The sequence below is a fragment of the Acomys minous genome (assembly GCF_964271855.1).
Source record: "Acomys minous genome assembly, chromosome: 2".
NCBI classification, from domain to species: domain Eukaryota; kingdom Metazoa; phylum Chordata; class Mammalia; order Rodentia; family Muridae; genus Acomys; species Acomys minous.
The window spans coordinates 30,945,172-30,967,782 of record NC_140484.1 but is presented as its reverse complement, the minus strand read 5'-3'; the positions used below and the strand labels follow the sequence as shown (position 1 = coordinate 30,967,782).

Here is a 22,611-nt window from a genome sequence, read left to right as displayed (position 1 = left end):
ATTTTGATCATGTTTTCAGTAGCTAGCTCCTATACTTCCTAGTTCCACTAACCTCTCCTGCCCACTAACCTCTGCGCAGCTGCCCCGAGGGTGCCTCTCCTACTGGCTCCTCACCCACTTCCACGCCTCCACAGAGTTCAGCATTGCTAAGTAATGTTAGGGCCCTGCCTGGCAAACCTGCCATGGTGTCAGCAGCCAAGAGCTATGGGAAAGGTTTCACTGGATGACTAGTACTTTTAAATTAGGGCATGTAACACAGTTGAACTTGGAAATGGTTTTTCTCTTTCAGATTATTATATTTCAGAGTTCCTTCAAACAGAAACAAGCACTCTTATGTGGAGGTTGACTTGGTTTATTATTATTTTTTGTAATGCCATTCTTCCGGGTTGGTATGTGGCTGCAATGTACACTCTGTACTGCTTGTAGTCTGGCACCTGGGGAAGTGTGGCATGATGTTTCTCCCTAGTGCTATGGCCTAGAAGCAGCAAGGCTTTATGTAACTCTGCAATTAGAGTCTTGATGTGTCCTCCTTCCAGCACTCTCTTCTACACGCTTACAGCAAAGGCTCAGTCTGTTGAGTCCTGACATTAGAGGTGGGGGAGGGGTTGTCAGCATGTGCTGTTTTCATCAACTGCATCTTCTGAAAAGCTGTCACATTTACCTAGTCCCAAGTGCCAAACCCCAGTCAGACTGGAGCCCTATCAGGCCATTTTTCTTAAGTATTCTTGTTGTTCTTGGCTTATTAGAAACCTAAGAGAACATTTAATTACTTTTATTTATGGGTTTAATTATGTTTAAAAATTACCAGTTTCTTTAAAGCCTAAGGGGTGGGGCAAAACAGAAGGCCCATCATTTGTCTCATAGTGTTTGCTTATTTAAATTATTGAACACATTTAAAGTTTGGAAGATTTCTTATCAATACTCAGATTTCTAGCATTAAAAAATAAATAAAACCTGCAAACACTGGGCCCATGGTTTGCCATATCACTGGTGTCCTGGAGCAGGGGACAGCTATTCAGTTCAGCTGGCACAAATGGATTTGAGGATACCAGTGTCAGCACCATTCCCTATTCTGTACTTTCTCATTGTCTGCCTGTCCCACGTAAGCACTGCCATTATAACTTGGAGTTTTTCTCCCTATCAAAGATTCTTAAACCTGTTCGTGTACTCTATTAGACAATATGAAGTCTTGGGCTTCTCTCTTAATAAAAATATTCACATTTGTACATATAGAGAATATTTTGCATGCATCTTTATAAAGCTTATAAGCCATGTGCTGTGTGACATGGTTTAAGTCTTCTGGTTTATGGAGAAAGTTAAAAACAAAAACAAAAACCTAATCCAGAATAGAGAGCAAACCCAGAATTTATATAATAAACTAAATTTTAGAGGAAAATAGAAAACTATATGTATGAAAATGCTACTTCCATAATGGTGTCTGAACAGTATTGTTCTTGGCAGTAAATAACCCATCAGATAGTTTTAGTCTGGAAATTTTTGTATGTAGCTTGGTCTTGCAAATTACATAGGAAATAACTTATAGCTCTTGGAGTCCAACTGTAGCCCCTAGCTCTGGCCCGCGTCTCTCTGCTTTCCCGTCACCAGAGCTAGAGCAAACACACTACTCCATGTTTTGATGTGAAACAATGAACTGTTAAAGATTTGAGGGACAGCAGGAAAAGCAGGGCTGGGAGGGTGACGCTGCAGTCACGTGTCTACCCATCGGGCGAGGGGGGAGAGGGTTAGTGAGAATGCAGGGGAAGAGGGCTTGCTTAGATCTTTTCTGTTACCATATCTACTTAGAAGCATTCTGGAAGGCAGTAGGGGGTCTGTTCTGGCATTTCCATCCAGACTTTTATCAGAAGGAGAATATCCATAGAGACTCAGGTATGGGATGCTCATGATACGCGTTTCATAATGATGACAAACAGTGCGGATGTATGTTACACAGGTAAGTTAAAGGCCTGCTGGGATACATACCGAGTGGCCCATGAGAAAGTTCCCAGGATAGCACAGAACAAAAGAACCAAACAAACCACTTAGCACAAAGGACATTGTAACAGCCTGCACTTTATTATATTGTGTTTGCATTTTTAAAAAGTTGACCCCAAAGTGAAAGATGAACAGCCTATCGGTGAGAAAAGAAATAAAATATGATCCTCTATGATTTCTTCACATCTTTTAGGCAAACACTTGTTATTTTTTGTTATGATGTTTCTCTGTCTTGTTTTATTTATTTTTTCTTTCATTTAAGAAGGGAATCAGAGAGTGGATGAATTCTCTGTGTGCTTTGCTCCCGCTGTTCCTCTCCTTCCCTTCCCAGCCCCCTGGTCCCCACTCCCCCACCCCCACCAGAGAAATGCAATGTTTACCCTGACAGTCCTTCAAATAAACCCTGCACTTATCTTCACCTCTGTACCCAGAGGATGGGTGATCCTGTCCTTGGGATGGGGTGAGGGGGTGGAGGCAACAAGAGGAAGTGTCAGGGAACCGGGGTTTGAGGGTAGGGTTGTATCGGGTCTCTGGGAATAGGTAAAGAGAGACAGAAGAACTGTTAAGATTCAAACCCAAGACTAATAGAGTAAGTTGCTGCAGGAAAAACAACAACAACAATAACAACAAAACAAAACAAAAACTAATCAACCATCAAAGTCTTTTTAAAATAAAATAAACAAAAAGGCATATTTTGTAGCCGTATTTTTTTTAACACCAAGTATCCTTCTTGGTGGTGTGTGGTTAGGAAATCATGTTCATCGGGGAAATTTGAATTCAGACTTGATATTAAATGGTACAGGGTGATTGTTAATCATTTAGTCAAGAAGCGATAATGATATACATATCCGTAAACAAAATGCCCTTATTTTCTAAAGGCGTATGGAGCTCTGTAGAGGTGAGCTGACATAATAGCTGAGATTTGCTTTAGAACAGGAGGGGCGGTATGGAGTGGTGACAGCATTTTCAGACTCGGTGGCGTAGAAAGCTAGAAATCTCACAGGACTGAAGAAAGAGGACCGTCCAGCCACGGTTCAGATGGGGGCTTGCGCCTTCCAAAGTTTCCGTTTCTAAGCTAACAGAGGGCTCCTCGGAGAAAAGACGGACCCGCTTGAAAATTAGGGCCCTTTGAAAAACGCAGAAACAGCCCACAGATTTATAGCTGGGTCACATTTCTTCAGTAGATTAAGACTGGTGACCGGAGCCTCTCACTATCAGCACAAAAAAAGATCGGCCCTTCCCACCCCACTCTAGGATTCCCAGACACAGCTCCCTGGATGAACTTAGCTGCCCCCCAGGTGTAGCTGTGCTCCATCAGGCACAGCTGGGACCCTGCTGTCCGCTGTGGCCGCCACCACACCCCTGACCCTACAAAATTCCCCTTCACTTCTCCACCTAATCAAGAGGCTCAACAATTCCCTGGATGAAGAGAGAGCATTCATTGCCAAGGACTTAAGCGGAACCAGAAGCAGCTGAGACACCAGAGTCCCGGTCACTCCCGGAAAGGGCTCTTCAGGAACTGAGCACCTCAGCAGGGCTCCCCTAAGCTAGCCAGCCTGCCTCCAAGATGGTGGAATGAGGCTTCTGCCTCCACGTAAACACGGCACACCTCATTCTGATAAGGGAAGGCTTCCTCATCACATGGACTTCTTGCGGCAGGAAATGTGTCCTTTTCCTGTTCCATGAGCCATTGGAGACCATCCACCTTAGATAAGTCTTCCTTTGCTGCCTTGAAGGTTTGGTCTTTGCTTGTGAGCCCCATCAAAGTACTTAACCTTTGTACTTGCTGGGTTGTTGAATATACAGCCAGTAGACCCTAGAGAATGTCCAGGCCGGGGTTAATCAGATAGATGTTGGCTTCTGTGCATACTTCTTCCCCCAAATCAGGGAGAAGCTCATCCCTTACCATTTCCTGCAAGTGCCAGCACACACAAGTGTATGGTGGCAAGTCAGGAACCATCCTCGGTGGATGGCTCAGGGCGTTCCAAGTTTATGCCAAGCCAAGAAAACATCCTTCTTAACCCTTTTCTCTCTCAGGCCACTATGTGTGAATCCCAGGACTGAGTCCATTTCCTGAGCAGGGCACATCCCCAAACACCAGTCCAAACTGTCTGCCCTTCATTGATCATGAGCCAGCAGCTCCAGGATAGCGCTGGTTGAGTGACTGGGTGGGTATCTGTGGTGAGATTCTCCAAGTTTTTGTTTTTTAACTTTACTTTCAGAAGATTTCAAAAATATTGCCACAGCTTATAAAGTGATTGTTACTCTAACTTCTACATTAGGAGTGCAAAGTGTTTCAGGGTTGACCTACACCATAAAAGGAATCCTCTCCTTTTCCATGACTTTTTAACAACGGAAAAATGGGGGTCTTATCTGGCCTTATTATCTTAGAGCAGGTGTAGTAACTCAAGCCTGTAATCCCAGCACATGGGAGGAAGTGGCAGGGGGACCAGAAATGCAAGGCCAGCCTTGGCTATAAGTTTGAGGCTAATTTGGGCTTCATAAGACCCTGTATAAGAAAAGAATTAATTAATGTCTTGAGAAGATGCTGTAGAATTGAAAGAACGGAGGATAAAGTGAAACGTTGAAGAATCCGAAGAGCCTCACTTTGTTTATTTGTTGTGCTTTTTGTTTTGTTTTGCTTTGTTTTGTTTTTGTTTTTTTTTTTTTTAGTTTCTCTGTGTAGCCTTGACTGCTCTGGACTCGCATTGTAGACCAGGCTGGCCTCAAACTCAAAGCAGTCCGCCTGCCTCTGCCTCCCAAGTGCTGGGACTAAAGGCATGAGCACCACCGCCCAGCTCACTTTTTATATAGAATCTTGTAAAACATGACACATCAGGTTATTTTGACTGGTGAGGCATCCTTTTTTTATATACAAACTTGATTATTTAAAAAAAAAACACCTTAAAAGTGAAAAAAGCTCTACACACCAAAACTAAGCAGACCCCAGAGTCTACGTTCCTTTAAGGCTATCCGTATTCACTTACTCACAGCCTGCTGTGGGTTGGAAACAATCTCACACCCCAGTGGAAAGAATTGTGCCAGGCACCTCTCAGACAGGGTGTGTTCAGTTTTATTCTGCAAATGTCTAGTAGCCCCAATGGCATGAAACCAAACACACTTATAAGAGGGTGGATTCCAGCCACCCCGTTCATTGAACCATGGTTTTCCGAAAGCGAAGTATAAGCGTTCGTTCTGCTGCTGATGAGAGGACATGAAGTTACCTGTACCACTTAGCCGTACAATTTGGTATTGTTTGTAAACACAGGTCCTGAGAGCTTGAGCGTGAACATCAGGAAGAAAGGAAGCACATGTGGTTTTTCTGGAAGACCAGCAGTTTATTGTTCCACTACGCTATTTATGAATAGCCATTTGAAGGTGGTTTAGAGGATGAATTGAAACCCCTGTGCTGGGGAAGGCAAGGATGTAGCCGGACGCAGTGGCTGCCATGAGTAACCTCCAGAGCTAGCGGGCTTGGCCTGAGTTTTAAGTGTCCCCTTTCCCTCCCCTGGCCTTGTTTGGGAACTTGGAAAAGAGCCTGGGCAGCTTTATAAAGATGACTTAAACACCGTCCAGAGGTCATCAATGACCCATCTTTGAAGCTGGAGGAATTACCATATTACTTTGAGTCCTATAGTGCTTTCCACACAAGGAAAGGAACACGTAGGTAAAAGCAGTCGCCTTCCCATGAATGTGCTGCTTGCACAGTAATGAAATGGAAAGTGGCAGATAAGTGACCCCACTGCAGACCCCACTAAAGATACTGGGCCCCGGAGTATGAATCACCAGTGAGCAGCCTTCTGCTGGAACTTATGTAGAGGCTCTTGACTTCCATCTGACAGGAAGTACCTCCTTCAAAGGAGGGTGAAATACTGTAGAGATGTTAGAGATTCTCCAATGTTCTATTAATTCATTAATTAATTAATCCATTAATTCATCCCATCTTCAAGTGAACCAGGCTCTGTGCTGTAGCCACAATAAATAAAGCTAAGGCCTCCCCTAATGAGAAAGAGGTTACTGTGATGCTTTGTGAGGATAAGGCAGTAGAGGTGACATAAGAAGGGATTTTGCCAGGGGCGTCTGCTCAAACTATTGCACTAGCCAAGGACAGTACTATAGTAAACATCAAACCCCTACTCTGATCTACTCAATGGATAGGACATTCTCCACAGTTATGTGGAGAGCGGGGACTGACTTTGACATGAACACTGGTGCCCCATATCTGACCACGTCCCCTTGGTGGGGAGGCCTGGTGGCACTCAAAGAAAGAATAAGCAGGCTACCAAGACGAGACTTGACAGCCTATGACCATATAGTGGGGGAGGAGGTCCCCCTCGGTCTTAGACCTAGGGGAGGGGAATAGGGTGAAAGTGGGAGGGAGGGAGGAATGGAAGGATACAAGTGATGGGATAACAACTGAGTTGTAATCTGAATAAATTAATAAAATTAAAATTAAAAAATTTTAAAAGGGATTTTGAAGGAAGGCTAGAAATCAAGAGAGAAGGGAAGAGAATTCCATACAGGAGGGAATGCAAGGAGCTATAGTATGTCAGGACAGAAGAAAGACTTCAACCAGACTTCCAGAAGCACAGGAGAGGGAGGAGTAAGATGGGGAAACACACTCGGGGCTTCAGACAAGCCTGCAGAGTCAGGAAGAGAGTTTCTGCAGTGACTTTCACCAGTGTCGCTGTCTGCCAATGGACACCTTAAGCAAGCCCCTCGTTGGGAAGGATCCATCACAGGTAAACGAGAGAGTCATCCCTGGGAGCCACCCTGCCTGGCTTTCGCCAGCTGTGAAGCCTTAGATGCACAGCTTGTACTCAACCATAAAAACTGTGCCCTGGTGCTCTGGTCAGCTGCCAGAGGTTTCTATAAGGTCCCTGAGTAGGTATCAGGAGATACAGCGGTCAATATTGGGATTCAGTTAAACACACATGAAGGCACAAAGGGTGTCATTCAAGAAATGTGGCCAATATTAAGAGACTCTGCCCACAGATTATAACCAGCCCCAGGATATAGAGTTCTGCCCAGAGGTGTTAGCTACCAATTGTACAGAATTTGGAGCTGCAAAGGAGGAAATGCAGTTGTGTCATGTATTAGCTCACTGAACTGTTTGCTAGTCATTGCTGTCCAAAACATTTGCATGAACGTAGGGAGAGAACAGTTGAGTTCCTCAGAGCCTCTATACCAGTGGCTGCTGCGCCTCGCTTGACCGGCAAGAAAGACGTGACCACCAGTTCTTCTCCTAAGCAGCTTTATTCAGGCCTTTCTTCTTCTCTTAGGAGAAATCCCCCCAAGCTCCACCCCTCACGCTCATTTATACCACCCAAACAGCCAATCACACTGAGCCACATCTCACGAGCTGATAGGCTCGCAAGCAGCAGGCCTTTTTCAAATAAGGGGTTGTTTAAATCTAGGCAGCTCCGGCTGCATGCCAGGCGCCATGTGGAGGTGGAGGTCCACAAAGGGCTCTGTGGCTCCCCACAAGTGGCTCTCCACCTTCCTAATGCAGTTAGTACAGTTCCTCATGGTGTGGTGACCGCCCCCCCACACACACCATAAAATTGTCATTGCTACTTCATAACTGTAATTTAGCTACTGTTATGAACTGTAATGTAAATATCTGTGTTTTCCAAGGGTCTTAGGTGACCTCTGTGAAAGGGTCATTCAACCCCCAAAGGGGTCTCGACCCACTGGTTGAGAACCACTGCTCAATACTGTGTTGGATGCATTCATTGAATGAGAAATCTCAAAAAGAGCTTGTGAGAGCTTCTGAACAACCTGTCCCAACCATGAATGCCATTATATTCTATGATACTGGAAAAAAAAAAAAAAACTCAAACAGCACTAGTCTGAATAACCATCCAGTGTGTGTGTGTGTATGTGTGTGTGTGTGTACCTGAAACTTGCCAGCTCATCAAGGCTGCCTGGCCAGCAAGCTCCAGAGCCTGTCCTCCCTCTATGCTTCTGGGTTAGAGACTTGTACGACCACACCCTGCTTTACATGTGGATCCAACTCCTGGGCCTCATGCTTGCCTACCAAGCCCTCTAGCCATAAAACCATCTCCCTGCCCCGACTCAACAGGCTCTGAGGCGTAGAACATGGACCAGACGGATGGCAGGGGCTGCAGAGTGCCTTTAATGCCATCTGAGGATGAGTTTATTTTGTTGACATCACAGAATAGTGTGGTTATGATGCAACCCTTTGAAAGGAGTTCTCTGTATATGAGTGTCTTTTAAAAAATACAGATGCTGCCACAGGTGAAGCATGCGCACAAACAAAAAACACATTCTACATACTCCCTCTGCCTTTTCCCTTCTGCCATCCCAGAAGTATCCATCTTGACAGCTGAGATCTCCAGTGCCCTAAATTAACCAAACGTGATCATATCCAGCCTTATTTTCCCTACAGGATTTTTTTTAAAAGTCAGAGTTTTAAAAATAGTAACATGTTTGTTGTTGCAACCCTAAGAAGTAGTAAAGGAGGCAGGGCTTGTCTCCGTTTGTAGCGATAAGGAAACCGGAGGTTGGAACATGATTAAGCCATTTTCCCAAGATCACATAAATCACAGAGCAGCACAGGGGATTGATGAATTTCATTCTAGAACATTCTGCTGCCCGGAAGGCTGGGGTAAACAATCATTCATAAATATGTTAAATAACCACCCTCTCCCACACATTATATTCATGTGTGTGTGTGTGTGTGTGTGTATGTGTGTGTGTGTGTGTGTGTGTGTGTGTGTGTGTGTGTGTGTGGCAGGGGAGGACTTTATGGGGCTTATAATCTAGTGAAAAAGGCAACTGTTAATGAGTTCATTGATTTTTATTTTTAAGGGAAACACAGTAGTCACAAGATGCCAAGCATGGACACATGGTGCCCAGCAAAGGGCCCCTGGAAAGGACCTAAAGGCCAGATGAGAAGGGAGGAAAAGCAAATGGGGAGAGAGGGTCTGAGTGAAGGCTCTGAGGGGGAGTTTGGTCTGATTGAGAAGAGGCCGAGTGAGGGGGCTGCTAAGTCCAGCAGGAAGGTGTACATGCAGGCTGGAGAGATGTCTGTGGGAGTCGCATCTTCCAGGGTAAGAATTTACTATGTTATCTTCAATGCCACTGGACTGTGACATTTTTTGATGTTTTAAAAGACAATTTAATGACTATTCAGTGAAGGGTGTGTGTGTGTGTGTGGATGTGAGTATACTTACTTACCAAGTGTGTTTTATTGCTCAGTGACACGAGTCACCGACCATTGATGCCACTGTTGTCAGCACCAGCTCTATTCTTCACAGGCTGTGCAAGCCCAGGGTATTCAGTTTGCTCCTCACTGTCAACTTGAAGGTGACACAGGCTTTTAGAGAGCACAGTGTACATGAGTAAATCAAGTTCGGGAACAAAACGCATGCTTATTTCTCTTTGCACATCTGGCTGCTCTGTTGTCGATGGAGCTGGAATCACCCAGAGAGTGGTTAACTCCTGTGTAACCCTGAGCTTGGGTGTTGTGTCCAGTCAGAACCCGGTAGTGCTAGCAAATGCCTGGCTACAATGACAAAGTTCATCTTGACACCTTGGCTACAAGGTACAGAGATGGTCACGAAAATTTCACTCTCAGGTGGGTGGCAGCTCCGTCAGAGCGCACTCTGAGGAGTCTCTTGCCCTCGGATGTTTATTTTTAAAGCCTGCTATTGTTTCGCCCGCCCTGCTTCCTTGCTAGTGTTGTTATAAGAAGTTCAGATGATGATTCCGCTGGCTGGGCGTCAACATGCCCACTCACTCCTCACAGCCTCCTCCAGAGGTAAATAAAGAAAATGTCTTTTTCCTAAAATTAAAGAGCCAGCAGGTGCCCTTAGCTTTTAAGGACAATCTTGAGTTCAGTCACTGTTTTCAGGCCTCAAAACTGTCACTGGCCATGAAGGGTGATCCTGACCTGGGCAATTTCTTCTATCTGATTCTGTCATGTCTGTCCTTGTGTCTTGTGTCTGGTGACACCTTTAGCTTCTGTGAGGACTCTGTTCCAGAGCTTCAAGGGCATTTCATTAAGTAGGATGGAGGCCTTTCTAACCTATCTAGCTAGCCTGTCTAAAGCATAATAAATACATAAATTTCATGGAAATAGGAACTGCAAAACAAATGTCTGAACAACTCAGATGAAGTGGACGTATAGCAATGAGGAAAAACAAGTCAAGGGACACCGAGAGGCTAACCATGTTCACTCGTGGATTTTTTTTTAATTTTAATTTTTTTGTGACAAGTATTTTCATTAGCTGCTCTGGGACCTGAACCAAGCCACTATGTATAAGACTTTTCTGAGGAGACAGCCTGCTCACCTCCGCATTACTCACACAAGTGGACCTTGGAAACAAGCTGTGGGGTAACCTATAAAAGTGTGACTTTTTCTGTCATGTGGAAAGCTCGAAGTACAAACATCCACAGAGTACTTTATTTACAGCATAGCCCATCTAGGAAGAATAAGACCCAGGGCTTAGAATAGTAGAGAACCTGCTTGGAAGAGATGGTAGTTTATTGTCTAACCCTTGTGATGGGGAGGTGAAGAGAAGGTTCCAGGGGCTCCCTTGATGGAGTTAAGTCCGAGTTTATTTCCTTGACATGGCCGAGTGCCCAGTTAATGCTCAACAGTCTGGTAATGTATAGAGACTACACTGTGTTGTCCATGTCATAGTCATGAGTCACATATGGCTATATGAGCAGAGATTAATTTCAGTTAAGTAGAATTCTAATTCAGTGCCTCAGTCATTTGGACACCTGTGAAGTGCTCGCTGGCCGTATGTAGCTTAAGGCTACTCCAGTGGACAGCGGAAATACAGACGATCTCCGCAGCACAGGAAGGACCACTGGGCAGTGCTTGCTGGGTTGGAATTTCCTAGCACACGGAGGGAATGGATGTGCTGTGGTGTGTAAGAATGTGGTCTTTGAGATCACACCTGCGTTGGGATCCTAGCCCCACCACTTACTTCCATAGCCCAGAGGCAGGTCACATAGCCCCCCCTGAGCCAAAGCTCTATCCTCTATAAGAATAGATTAACAATAACTACCTCACTGAGTTAAAATGATATCTAAAGGGTGTCCATGGTCAATATGCAGTCATCGCTCAAGATAGTGTCTGCTGCCATCATAACCATCTTCCACAGGCATTTCCAATCACAAAAGTCTGTCTTTCTTTCTATAATAGTTCTGAAGATACAGCTGTTTCCCCTATATCCCATCTCTCTATAGTAGTTATCAACTCCCCCTGCCCAATGATGAAAGTCTTCCAAAAGCCTGGGTTTGGGGCACTGTGGTGGCCTCCCTTCTTTATGACTACAGTGGTAGAGAGTGAGCCCTATATAGAGTTTGACTGTTGATTTTATACAATTTTTGTTTGACTTGGAAACCTTTCTGAGTGAGGCAGAGGAGGGAAATGGCAATGAAGCTCTTCAGAGGGTGATCACAGACAAGCTGCCGCAGGTACGTGGGGTGTCTCTGTCTCTTTAAGATCTTTCCCTCGGGAGCTCCATTATTAGAAAGCCTTTTGTTGCCGGCTGAGTCTTGAAGTCCAAGCAGAGGCATTGAGCTCATGGCAGTGAGAGGTTTTTCATCTCCTGGGAAGAAGAAACAGTAAGAAAAGGGGAGGAACCAGGGAGGAGATGGCCCCATGTGGGGGCCTCTGCAACTGCCATGACCTGCAGTGTGGATCCAGGGCTGGCGAGAAGGAAACTTGGTTCAGCACAACTCAGTAGCTGACGTTGTTTCAAACTTTGAGAGTGGCCATATTTAAGAGAGTCTGTATATGTTTAAGCTCAACACAATTTCCTAGTGATAATCAACTCAAATTCCTTGTGCACAACAAAGCTGAAAATATGACTACGTTGAAACTCTTATAAAGTACATGTGATATTGTCCATAAAGACAAGATCATTCATTTTTGAATTACAGCCGTAAGCTCTATTGGGTATTTTGGATGTATTTTATTGTTGCAATTGTTACTTTTGATTGCCTGTCAACACACCAGATACCACCCCGATCCCCCAACAGAGACTAGACTACCTCCAAGGTTATTCTGGGATGTGAGGATTGCAGTTTTGCCCTGGCAGCTGGTGGATGGACCGTTAACATCTTGAGTGAGTGTGAAGATGCCAGAGACCTTCTACCCAGGTACTGCCTTCCAGATGGGCAGCCGAAGCTCCAGGATGAGTGTTTAGAGTGAGAAAAGATGTGTTCTGTCACCCTAACAGAAATGACATCATAGTAGACTTTTCCTGCACATCAGATATGTACTAGGAAACATGGGGAGCTGTCACTTAAGAAGATGAACAGATCTCCTGTGGTGTGAGGAAAGCCTCTGAAAGCAACCAGCGCATCCTGCTAGCCCTTCAGCCCCAACGCTTTCCCTTTGGAGCTGCCTTTTGACAACCTCTTCCCTTCTCCCGCTGCCCTAAACTCCAGGCTTTGCGCACAGTTGTGGGACAACTTGTGTTAAAACGCGAAATCGTTTTCTATGCTGTTACTTTGGCTTAAAATAGGATTCTCAGCTTGGAAATCAGGCAGGGGAGAATTTGGAACCTCCCAACGACAGCTTGCTGGAAAGTTTCTCAATCTGCCCTGTCTCCATCCCAGAAACTCAGTTAGAGAACACCAATTGACTCCACTTGTGTAAGCGTCTCTGAGAGGGGGGAAATGCTTCTGGCTTAGATGACTACCACAGCTATCCTTTCAGATAAACCTCTGAAGACTAGACAACATCTGGTTATTGTGTTGGTAGCTAAGATTCTTTGAACATGGATCTAACAATATAGCCTTTCGGTCTCTTCACTTCCGGTGCCACGGAAATCATTTATATCCTTTCAGCCATAGACTTTGGAAGTATCTCACATGTTTGTTCTCCTAGGAACAATCTGGAAATCATGAAAAGAGGTGGGAAATATCTGTGCAGGGTGGATAATGAAATCACCATGGTTTATTATTGTATTGGGCTCAAGGGCAATCTAAGTATCCAATAACAGGGAACCAATAAAGCATATTATACTTCAACCACATGGCAGATGATTGTGTATCCATTGAAATTACCCTTAGGGTAGGTGGGCAGTGGTGACATATGCCTTTAATCCCACACTCAGGAGGCAGAGGCAGGTGGATCTCTGATTTTGAGGCCAGCCTAGTCTACAGAATGAGGTCTAGGATAGCCAGGGCTACATGGGAGACACCCTGTCTTGAAAAACAAACAAACTTATATTTAGGGTAATTTTGAGACAGTGAAGGCCAATTCTCTTCTGTTAATTATAAAATTATATGTGTTTACAAAACTTGGAGACGAAAAATTGAAAGAAATTTACTGGAATGCTAACTACAGCTGATGAGATGAATGAAGTATGTTTGTGGTCAGGAGTGGGTGGCAATATCTATTACCTTAGTAACCACAGGCAGATGCCATCTTTATAGCTTGAGCCTCTGGATAGAAGAGACAGTGATAAGCACACCTGTAATTTGCACGAGTGCCACTAGACAGTAAGATATTAACTTGGTTCAAGATAAATGGCTCCTCAATGCCGAATTTTAAAGGAGGGTTACCCATGCTATTATGCAAAGACCTTGGCAATATCCATACATCTCTTGTAGATGGGGGACTCTTTCCTATGACCAACCCCAAGAAAACCAGAGGCCATGGTCATGGAAATTAGCTGGGTATGGAGTTTGTGCCCCATGAGGCTTCTGCTTCGGAATTCTGCATTTGCAATTTTTTGTGTTTGTTGGTTTTTGTTTTTCAAGACTGGGCGCCTCTTCATAGCCTTGGCTATCCTGGACTCCATTTGTAGACTAGGGTGGCCTTGAACTCACAGAGACTGGCCTGCCTCTGCCTCTCTGAGTGCTGACATTTGAGGCTTTTGCCACCACTCCCAGCTGCATTTGCAATTTTAAAGTGTTTGCTGTATCTAATAAGTTGTTGGAGATGCACCTCCCAGCTTCGGAGACCCCAGCTCTTTGTGGGAGCTCCTGGTGCTGGGCCTCTCAGCCTGTTTACTGTGACTGTGACTAGCCCTTCTCCCCTCTCCTTTCAGGTGTCGCAGCACTGGATTCCAATGTATCTGGAAAGATTGGCCTGCGCGCGGTGGTGTATTATTTCTGCACCACCATCATTGCTGTGATCCTAGGTGATGCTTATTTCTGACTCCTTCCTCCTCTTTGTAATTGTAACTTTGTGTTCAGAAAGTAATTAAGCTTTTTAAAATGCATGTTGTTAGCCAGGAAGTAATACTGTCAAATTATCCTGAGCCTTTTCTGCCTCTGAGTCTGCCTAACGCCTTTTATGAGAACAAAATGCAATGCCGACCGAATTTTGACCATAGTACTGGGTGTCAAATTATCTGGTCAGAAACAGAGAGAGTGACATTTCTGTGTCCTGTCAGTATCATTGGGTGGAAAAAAGTAAGGCCAAGAGTTTATATAACCCTAAACCAGATAATTAACCAGAGTGGTAGAGTGTAATTAGAAGGCAGTTCCAGAAAGGTCAGACTCTGTTGCATTTCACAGTACTGAAAGGTAACAGCTAGCCCCCTTTCCAGGCAGGAGAAGGGCAGCATGCTGATAAGAAAATGGGCTGTACTAGTTTGCATTCCCACCAGCAATGAAGGAGTGTTCCTCTCTCCCCACATCCTCGCCAGCATGTGGTGTCGCTTGAATTTTTGATCTTAGCCATTCTGATGGGTGTAAGATGGAATCTCAGAGTTGTTTTGATTTCTCACATACTCTGGTGCCTCACCTTTGACCATGTCCCCTGGAGGGGGAGACCTGGTGGCACTCAGAGGAAGGACAGCAGGTTACCAAGAAGAGACTTGATACCCTATGAGCATATACAGGGGGAGGTAATCCCCCTCAGGAACAGTCATAGGAGAGGAGAATAAGGGGAAAATGGGAGGGAGGGAAGAATGGGAGGATACAAGGGATGGGATAACCATTGAGATGTAACAAGAATAAATTAATAAAGTATTAAAAAAAAAAAAAGAAAGAAAATGGGCTGTTCCCATCATCTTCAGCATAGCTTTGTATTAAGAAACTTGATCCAGCTTTTGTAACTGGCACACTAATTTAAAAAGGATGCCCAGAGCAAAGAGAAAGGAAGGGTTCTCTGATACTGCAGCCAGCTTGACCCCTGCAGCCCAATTTAATTAACTGATAAGAGGTTGGATGTGGGGCAGTTTTACAGGTACTCAGCCAAAGGGCCCTGAGCATCAGGGAGGAGTGGGTTGGAGGAGTGGAGAGTGGGGGTCACTGAACCCCACTGTAAACCAAAGGTCCCTGAGTAAGACAGACATAAAGGAGAGATAGCAAAAAGAAAGCCAGATGATCCTTAACAGACCGACCATGATTCACGCTCTCATTGCTGGTGGAGAGGACCCACTAGCAGAAGGCGAACTAGGCTACGTCCCAACCCTTACCCTGTGGTTCTCCTTCTCCCTTGGGGCCTGATGGCCACCAGCCCACCCGATGGCCACCAGCCTACCTGATGGCCACCAGCCCACCCGATGGCCACCAGCCCACCCGATGGCCACCAGCCCACCCGATGGCCACCAGCCCACCCGATGGCCACCAGCCCACCCGATGGCCACCAGCCTACCCGATGGCCACCAGCCCACCCGATGGCCACCAGCCCACCCGATGGCCACCAGCCTACCTGATGGCCACCAACCCACAGAGGCGAGAAGAGCAGAAGACAAGATGTAGGGATTGGAAGGCCTTAAGCACTATGGAGTTCAAACACTCGGGGAACCACTCCAGGAACGAGTTCAACTTTACTCAGGGAGAACAATGACTGTATAGCCTTTGGGGAGCTGGGGGGGGGGCTTCCAGGATAAATGTTCATAATTGGATGCAGCAGGCACTTTAAGGATGCTTGTTTTGCATTTGGCAAGCACGCTCCTATCATATGAATGGGAACACGATACCTAATTATCCTATAGGCGCAGGGAGGGGAAAGCTAGCAGGGAGCTGTGTCAAGGACCATATATCAAAAGTGTCTTCATTCTACCCCCTGAAGGATGTGTTTTGCATCAGAGTTTTCCAGATATCCCAGGCCTATCTACAGCAGGGCTTCTTGCATGGACCCCGGGGAGAATGGCTTGTATCTACAGGTAGAAATAACAGAAAGGCATCACACAAGTGGAGTGCCTTTGCTTCAAAGCCTTCTGTGGATGACTTCATAGACTGAAGAACAGAAGAAGGACTTCTTCTGGTGTTCCATCCCATCACCTGGTGTTATTAGAAGCAATTCTAGTACACCACTCCGTCATTAAAAACAAAAACACGCTGGGCGCGGTGGTACACCCCTGTAATCCCAGCTCTTGGGGAGACAGAGGCAGGTGGGTCGCTGTGAGTTCAAGGCCAGCCTGGTCTACAAATCTAGTCCAGGATAGCCAAGGCTACACAGAGAAACAAAAAAAACCAAAGCAAGCAGACAAACAAAACAAGAAAGAAAGAAAGAAAGAAAGAAAGAAAGAAAGAAAGAAAGACAGACAGACAGACAGACACAAAGACTTGTTACATCATGTATTCACTTCAGTTGGGGGGGATGTAGTAATTATGACTTAGCATATTATTAGGAACTTGGGCCTTCCATGTCACAGTATTGTCAGCACCACCCCAGAATACCAGATGCCCTGGAAGGTTTTAATTCTCCATGAATACTGTCCTTGGTCACAGGCATTGTGTTAGTTGTGAGCATCAAGCCCGGTGTTACTCAGAAAGTGAGTGAAATCAACAGGACGGGCAAAACCCCTGAAGTGAGCACAGTGGATGCCATGTTGGACTTGATCAGGTGAGTCTTGCCAGTGGGTGACAGCCTGGATGTGCCATCTGTGTTGGCACAAGGCCCCATGGGTGATTTATTGCTCTGATGTCTTAGCATGTGTGTGTGTGTTTTATGTTTGTGTGTGTGTTTGTATGTGTGTGTACATATAGTGCACATATGTGGAGGTCAGAAGACAATGTCAGCTGTTGCTCCTCCTGCTTTACTTGAGACAGGGGTTTTTGTTGGCTTTGTGCTATGTAGGACAGAGTAGCTGGCCCTTGAGCTTCAGGAGACTTTCCTGTATCTGCTTGTGAAGCAAGTGCTTTGCCCACTGACCCATCCACCCAAGTCCAACGTCTTAACATCTTTAATAATTTGTAAGTTAGCATGCATCTTCATTTTGCCATAAATCAGGCAAGCCAGTCCTTTCTATGTACCGAGCATGGTTCAGAGAGGATAGAGCATGGTCCTATGTGAGGATTCAGGATGGACAGAGATGCAAGAAAGACCCTCATAGCATAAAGGCACTGGGCAGCTCTGGAGGCCAGTTCTAAAAGTTATTCAGAGAAACTCATGTGTTTATTGTACAGAGAAACCCTCTTTTCTATAGTGTTCAGCCCCAGAAACAATTTAGTGAATTGAAAGTATCAATTCAAACAGAAAACAGATGTAAAAAAGACATTGCAGGATACGTATATATATTGGGCAGTTTGGCAATGTATGACCATGGTCGCCCCCTATACATTCACATAATTTCTGCTGATTTTGCTAATAAATGCATCGTTAGAATCACTGAGGTCCATTTGCATTGAATGGAACAATTAAACTATGAGGAATGGCTAAGGAATGGCTAAGAAAGCCAACCAGGTAGTTAAATGCTCAGTGCTCCTCTGTTCAGCTGCCCCCCCCCCCCCGCCCGAACCTAACTTTTCTGCAGAAAATGTAGTTGCCTAGGGTTCTTGAGTCTCCAAGGCATGCAGCTTAGCTATTTATAGGATTCACACACTTTCCCACACCCATATTTCATTGGCTTGCATGTTTAATTTGGTAATTATGACAAAATTTGCAACTGGAATTAAGTACTCAAGGACAAATATAACAGACTGTTATAAAAATGGAAGGATACAGAAAATCAAATAACTGTCTCGAGTCTGAGTGTCTATTTACCTGTGCAGTAATTTCCCCCAAGTTCAGCAAGCATGTCCATTAAGAGTTCTGTCAGGTGGCAGTTGGCTAGGAGAAACTACTGTTAAATGTTGGCTTACCAGGAGAGACTTACCAGGAAAGAGATCAATCTTAATGCGCGAGGGAGTGCTATGCAAAGCAGAAACCGGAAGAGAAACCAGAGTGCCTTCCTATGCCTTTCTCAATTCTATTCATCTATAGAGTGTAACAAACCAAACATGTTGCCCTGGTATAATTATGCTTTCCCTGTCTCCAACAGGAACATGTTTCCTGAGAACCTGGTCCAAGCCTGTTTTCAGCAGGTAACATTAATGGCTTTGGTTTTTAAGTTGCTCCTCTGTTCCCATGACCCACTGTGACTTCACTCTCAGCTATGACACAAATAAAAGTAGCCCATCACAACTGGGAGCAGAAAGTACCCCTGTGAAGGATGGGGTTTCAGATGACTCCCATCTTTTGGGCTGTAGTGAAGTGCATGCCATGATCGACAGTGTTCCCTTCTCATGGTGCTCTTTCCTCAAATAGAATCAAGAATCAGCCAACATGCTCTGTTTTATTGGTTCGTATTTTGGAGAGCTGTGTTATATGTGTGACGAACTTGGGCTTCCTGCAGATGCAATGCAGTGGGCAGAAGAGCTCTCCAACTCTTCCTTCCCAAGCCTCTCATGGTGACCGTCCGTGTCTAACCCACACCATAGTGGCCAGCCCACCCAGAACTGGGTCTTTTCCTTAACCAGTGTCCACTGCAGAGCTCTGCAGCAAAGCCATGGGTGGTTTAGATTTAATTTTTCTCATGAATGTTTACCATTGTCTTTCCTCCACTGAAAATTCCTTTTCTATTTATCTGGGCTCCTTAAGACAGCTAAGTTGATCACAAACTGCTGTATTCATTTACATAAATTATACAGACAGACAGAGCCCTCTATATACCAATAAACGTGGCAATTAGGTTGCTCTCTGCAACCCCCACCAGGAACAGAGCCACCTCTATTTAAAGGGGGCCTTTGCAGCTCAGCCACAGTGGCCATTTGTAGGGATCGGGGTTGGCAGAGATTCTGCACTGGGGACACTTCTTTCTAGTATTATAATATTGTAGCTTTTTCTCAATCCACCATGACTGAAGCCTCACAGAAGCAAATAGAGCTGAAGGGAGAAATTCAACAGAACCCCACTCACTGCCTAGCCTGGAGGAACTGTTGATTTGGGCACAACCACCCAGCTATACCTTTCTCAGAACTGATTAGTCATCTTGACTATTTTTATCAAAATGCTAAGGTTAGTTTTCCAGATAAAAAAATGATCAGTTTAATCTGGGTGCAATGCCATATGCCTGTAATTTCAGCACTCAGGGAGGCAGAGACAGGTGGATCTCTGTGAATTTGAGGCCAGCCTGATCTACAAAGTGAGTCCAGCCAAGGCTACACAGAGAAACCCTGTCTGGAAAAACAAACAAACAAACAAACAGAAATGATCAGTTTATAAAAACAAAAATGGCTAACAGGAATTGCCTGTCTGTGAAAGCACCTAAAGATAAAACCTGCTTACTTTTAGATTATTTCTCTGTTCATTTTCTCCTATCATGAAAGGGAGAGAACATTCTGGTATTATTGAATGGCAGTTGGGGGAATATGGGGCTTGGATTCTTAGATCCCATTTTTAGTCCCAGTGCCTCCTTGGGAAGGATCACCAAAAACTAGGAACAACAGAAGCCCCAGTGGTAGAATACATTACAGGTATTTTGGCCAAAATAGCATCCCTGTGGTGTAGCCTTGGATACTGAAAAAAACAACAGATCTTTTTACTTTGTGTGCCATTGCTTTCCTCCCATGTGCAGTACAAAACCAAGCGCGAAGAAGTGAAGTCTGTCAGTGATCCTGGTGGGAACGTGACACAGGCATCTGTCACCACTGGCATGACAACACTGTCTGAGGTACTGTAGTCTGCCACCCACAGCCCTCCCCAGCATGCGTGTGCCAGCGTTGAGTGGCAGGAGAGAGAAAGATGGTCAGTTCTCATTATCCTCAGAATTCACAGTTGTAAGCTGATCACTTCTCTAAACAGATCTGCAGCCCTAAAATCGATGCTTGCCTTCCTCCACAGTCCCTGAAGTGTCCCATGAGACGGAGTCACCCACAGTATCTCAGTCCTAGACTGAGGTTGGATAGGGCTTCGACACCACATCTTTTCAGTTAATTACAAAGAGCCATTTTTTTTTTTTGGTATATGTTTATCCCACCTTTATTCTTTTATGCATTTTCTTGGCACTTTTGGTTATTTTATTTTGTCCTTTACTGCAGTAAGGATCTCTTTCCCTTGCTCTTTATTTATGTGGGTGGGTGGTGAGGGATACTGGGGACTGAACCCTGAGCCTCCTGCAGCACAGCCAAATGATCTACCCTTGAGCTATCCCTCCAGTGCTCAGTTCTCTCATGAGTGCGTACAAATGGCAGTTGTGGGTCCTCACACACTCTTCTTATGCACTTTGCTCAAAGTCACTCCATTATCTTCTCTGTTCTGTCCTCCGTAAGAACCCGTCTACTCTCATACAAAACATATTTCTGTGTGTGTCATTTTACCACTAAGCTATGTCCCAGCCCATAGACTTTTCAATCTAGAGCCCACCTATAAGAGAAAACATGCAATATTTATATGTCTAGCATATTTAGTTTCAGTTCCATCTATAATTTTTTCCTGAAAATGACATAATTTCAATCATCTTATGGATGAATCAAACTCCACTGTGTATATATACAACCACATTTTCTCTATCCGTTCATCTGTCAGTGAGCGCCTAGGCCATATCTTTGCTGTTGTAGATAGTGATGCAAAAAACATGAGTACGCAGCTGTCTCTGTGCTGAGGGGACGTTGATTCCTTTGAGTGTGCACCCAGGAGTGGGTAGTGCTACATCATATCTATAAAGCCTCTGCCAACCCTTGCTTTCTTAACAACATTCATTATGACTGGTGTAGGATGGAATCTCAGTGTTCTTTTGATTTGTATTTCCCTGATGGCAAAGGATATTACACATTTCATATACTTATTGACTATATGTTGATTTTACTATATAAAATGGATAGAAACATAGTAATAAAGTGTTCTATAGTGTTTCTAAGTATAAAAATGCCATGATGCTCTTTGCAGAGAAAATACATGTGTTAAATAGCTTTATTCAGGCATGTTATAGTCCTGTTAGCTGTGAATTTCATGCTAGTGAATCAACAACACATAGAAAAGCAGACATCTCTAAGCGGATATACACATTAAACAATGTCATTCCCCGATTGTTTGACATAAATGATGTGACAGGGTTTGTGTCCTTGTTCACGGATATTGCACATGGAGACTGCATGGAACATGACTGCCAGGAATAAAGAGCATCAACTATTTACAGAGAAAAAACAATGAGCCTTGTCACTTTATCTTAGCCACTCCATACAGCTGGGTACCTTGTCACTATATCTTAGCCAGTCTGTACAGCTGGGTACCTTGTCACTATATCTCAGCCACTCCGTACAGCTGGGTACCTTGTCACTATATCTTAGCCACTCTGTACAGCTGGGTACCATGTCACTATATCTTAGCTGGGTACCTTGGGGACCGCTTGAGGCTTGCAAGGCTTTAAACACAGAATACAGGTCCCTGGTTTCTTGCCTCTCTCTGCCTGTGTGTGATTCTGAGTCCAGGCCATCGTGGACTTGAGATGGGCCTCTCAGCTTGGGTGCCAGGCAGCGTGCCACTTCCCTACATAGGTCCAGCACCACTCCAGAATCAAGTCACACCAATGTTTCTGCACCAACCTCATGAATGCTCTGCTGAGTAAGAAACACGGCGGCCATTCATCTCCATTCAGAACAGATTTTTCTACCAGAGGAGTAGACCATAAAGTTATCAAGAAAATCCATAGACTTTGAGAGCTATTAAGATTTCAGAATCGGAGAATCAAATTTGACACTTCATCAGCCCACAGTAGACTTCTGGTCCCAGAGGAAATATTTGTTCTGGCCTTGAGAGGGGAAGGGGAACTGAGGGAGATGGGGAGGGAGAGGGAGGGAGGGAAGGAGGGGGGAGGGAGGGAAGGAGGGGGGAGGGAGGGAAGGAGGGGGGAGGGAGGGAAGGAGGGGGGAGGGAGGGAGGGAGATAATAAAGAGATAATAAATGATTGATTTATGGGGATGAATATTCAGTCAGCTTAGTAGTTAAATTGGATGTGATAGTGCATGCTTGTAATCCCGGCACTCAAGAGGTTAAGTGGGGGGGGGGGGGCGGGTGGTGTCTCTTCTACCCATGTCCACTTTTTGACTTGCTCCTTATTCCTGCCTTTTGATAAGATTCCGCAATCGGTTTTCTGAGTGTCCTCCATGTTGGAGGTGTAGCTGTACACAGAGAGGAGAATAGTGGAGGGACACATGTGACATCTGTCCTCAGACGAGGAGTAATGAGTGTCATCATCAGAGAGACCAGGATGCTTTGGGAGAACTGGGGGCCAAAAGGGATGAAGCAGACTACAGAGGTCCAGTGCATCACACCTTCTGCTATTGGCATGCATCTTTCTTGAACAGGCTTTGTCTCTTGGGTACCTACCCCTCACATAGCTTTCCCTAACCTCACAGGCGTCGTATTCATATCCTAGTTTCTGTGTGATACTTATAACTCACAGTGAG

General features: G+C 44.9%; 1 protein-coding gene and 1 long non-coding RNA gene across 2 annotated transcripts in view; one reads left to right on the top strand and one right to left on the bottom strand.

The window, feature by feature from the left end:
* The window catches only part of SLC1A1 (solute carrier family 1 member 1), a 72,625-nt gene that overhangs the window by 37,046 nt on the left and 12,968 nt on the right, over positions 1-22,611 (top strand). Inside the window, exons 3-6 of the mRNA XM_084766573.1 lie at positions 14,037-14,129; positions 16,675-16,789; positions 18,207-18,249; positions 19,782-19,877. Coding sequence (XP_084622699.1) covers positions 14,037-14,129; positions 16,675-16,789; positions 18,207-18,249; positions 19,782-19,877 — 347 coding nt within the window. The remainder of the gene's footprint in view (positions 1-14,036; positions 14,130-16,674; positions 16,790-18,206; positions 18,250-19,781; positions 19,878-22,611) is intronic.
* Positions 14,146-16,668, bottom strand: LOC311588675. The gene is made up of 3 exons (XR_014776292.1): positions 15,665-16,668; positions 15,555-15,588; positions 14,146-15,478 (listed from the first exon to the last, which is right to left on the bottom strand). It is a non-coding gene; the product is annotated as an uncharacterized lncRNA (long non-coding RNA).